The sequence below is a fragment of the Vicia villosa genome, linkage group LG3, assembly GCF_029867415.1.
Source record: "Vicia villosa cultivar HV-30 ecotype Madison, WI linkage group LG3, Vvil1.0, whole genome shotgun sequence".
Classification (NCBI taxonomy): domain Eukaryota; kingdom Viridiplantae; phylum Streptophyta; class Magnoliopsida; order Fabales; family Fabaceae; genus Vicia; species Vicia villosa.
This window is the reverse complement of record NC_081182.1, coordinates 91,598,230-91,600,112: the sequence shown is the minus strand read 5'-3', so window position 1 is coordinate 91,600,112 and position 1,883 is coordinate 91,598,230. Positions and strand designations below refer to the sequence as shown.

General features: G+C 30.9%; 1 protein-coding gene across 1 annotated transcript; it reads left to right on the top strand.

Moving 5' to 3' along the window:
* Nucleotides 1–453: 453 nt before the first annotated feature.
* On the top strand, nucleotides 454–1,511 carry LOC131656336 (probable glutathione S-transferase parA). The gene is made up of 2 exons (XM_058926071.1): nucleotides 454–893; nucleotides 982–1,511. The coding sequence occupies exons 1-2, from the start codon at nucleotides 576–578 to the stop codon at nucleotides 1,318–1,320; spliced, it is 657 nt and encodes a 218-aa protein (XP_058782054.1). The 5' UTR covers nucleotides 454–575; the 3' UTR covers nucleotides 1,321–1,511.
* The last annotated feature ends 372 nt before the right edge of the window (nucleotides 1,512–1,883 follow it).

Below are 1,883 nucleotides of genomic sequence, written 5' to 3'. Positions count from 1 at the left end.
CCATGTCTAATAATGTTATCCTACTCTAAATAAAAACAAATATTTTATCGGTTGAAATGGACAAGTGTCTTCTAAATGAAGCTTTAGAATCAGAAACTCTATATATTACTTATTTTATCTGCTATATTTTCAATGTAGAGGGTCAGTATTCCACAATCAGTTTTTTATAATGCAATTAACTTTATTCCATAGCTTTGTAGCATATATTTCAACGGTGAACACAATTACACATCCCGGGTCAAATATGATATCTATAAAAATAAACGAATTATTTGAATTAATTCCTTTCACATTATCTGGTATATAACACGTGTGCTCTAATTCCACACAAGAATAATTACATATTGTAGAATTATTATGAATTACTAGGTGTTGATGACTTTTCAAATCAAAAGATTAAAAGTTTAAAATAAAGATGGTTAATTTTTCGATGTAAAACGGGTAGCGGCACAAAGAATGGATTATGCCAACTATAAATAACCCAAACACTCACAAAGATATAAATCATCCAAACAATAACTCAATTTCAAAGTACAAATAACATCTAATAATCAAGTTACACACTGTGTACAAACATGGAAAAGGCCAACGTTGTTTTGTTGGATTTTTGGCCAAGCGTGTATGCAATGAGAGTAAAAATCGCGTTAGAAGAGAAGGGAGTCTCATATGAGTGTAGACAAGAAGATTTTCAAGCTAAAAGCTCTCTTCTTTTAGAGATGAACCCGGTTTACCAAAAGATCCCGGTTTTGATTCATAATGGAAAACCCATATGTGAATCACTCAACATTGTTCAGTATATTGATGAGGTTTGGAATCACAAACCTTCTCTTTTACCCTCTGATCCTTACAACCGATCACAAGCCAAGTTTTGGGGAGATTACATCGACAAACATGTAAGTAATTTTAGTATCTATGTATGTTATTAATTATTTTGACTTTATATGAAGGTTTAATTTGTTGGATTCTATTTGACATATGTAGGTATATAGCATTAGAAGGAAGATATGGTTAGGAAAGGGTAAAGAACAAGAAGAAAGTAAAAAAAAGCTTATAGAATGTTTGAAGACTTTAGAAGATGAGCTTGGAGATAAGCCATATTTTGGAGGAGATGAGTTTGGATATGTTGATGTGGCTCTTATTCCCTTCACAAGTTGGTTTTACACATATGAAACTTATGGGAAACTAAATATGGAGGAAGAGTGTCCTAAGCTTGAGGTTTGGGCCAAAAGGTGTATGGAAAAAGAGAGTGTGGCAAAGTCACTCCCTCACCCTCACAAAATCTATGCTTTTGCAACCACAAGATTTAATGGGAACCGGTGAAGAAACTTTGTTGGGAGAATAATCAATTGTGCTCTGCAAGCACAAGATCGAAGTAGTATACTATAAAAATGAATTATGTTTGAATATATTGTTAAAGTAAAATAAGTTTATGTCTTATGTAACAAGCCAATAAGAGTTGAAAAAAATGTATTGATAAAAATTATTGATAAAAATTGAAGTTTGTTTTTCAATTTGTTCCCTAGTTATCTTTTTTGAAAGGTTTAATTATTGATAAAAATTGAAGTTTGATTGAAATTTTTAAGCGAAACCAGTAATGTTTTAATTCCTACCAACAGAAATGAGAATTTGTTTGTTTAATTTAATTAAGGAATTTGAAAACGGAAAGTTTAAGCTAAACCAGTTTGTTTTAATCCCTCGTGTGTGTGTGTGTGTATATATATATATATATATATATATTCTTTGTTTAATAACTTCAGAAACAAACCAAATTGTCCCAGCGGAAGCGATGCTACGTTTTGCCAAAATTAAGCTTGTTTGTGTGTTCGATTCTTGTACCAAACATGTGTTATATTATTATTGTTTTTTTTTTTTTTCAAAAACTG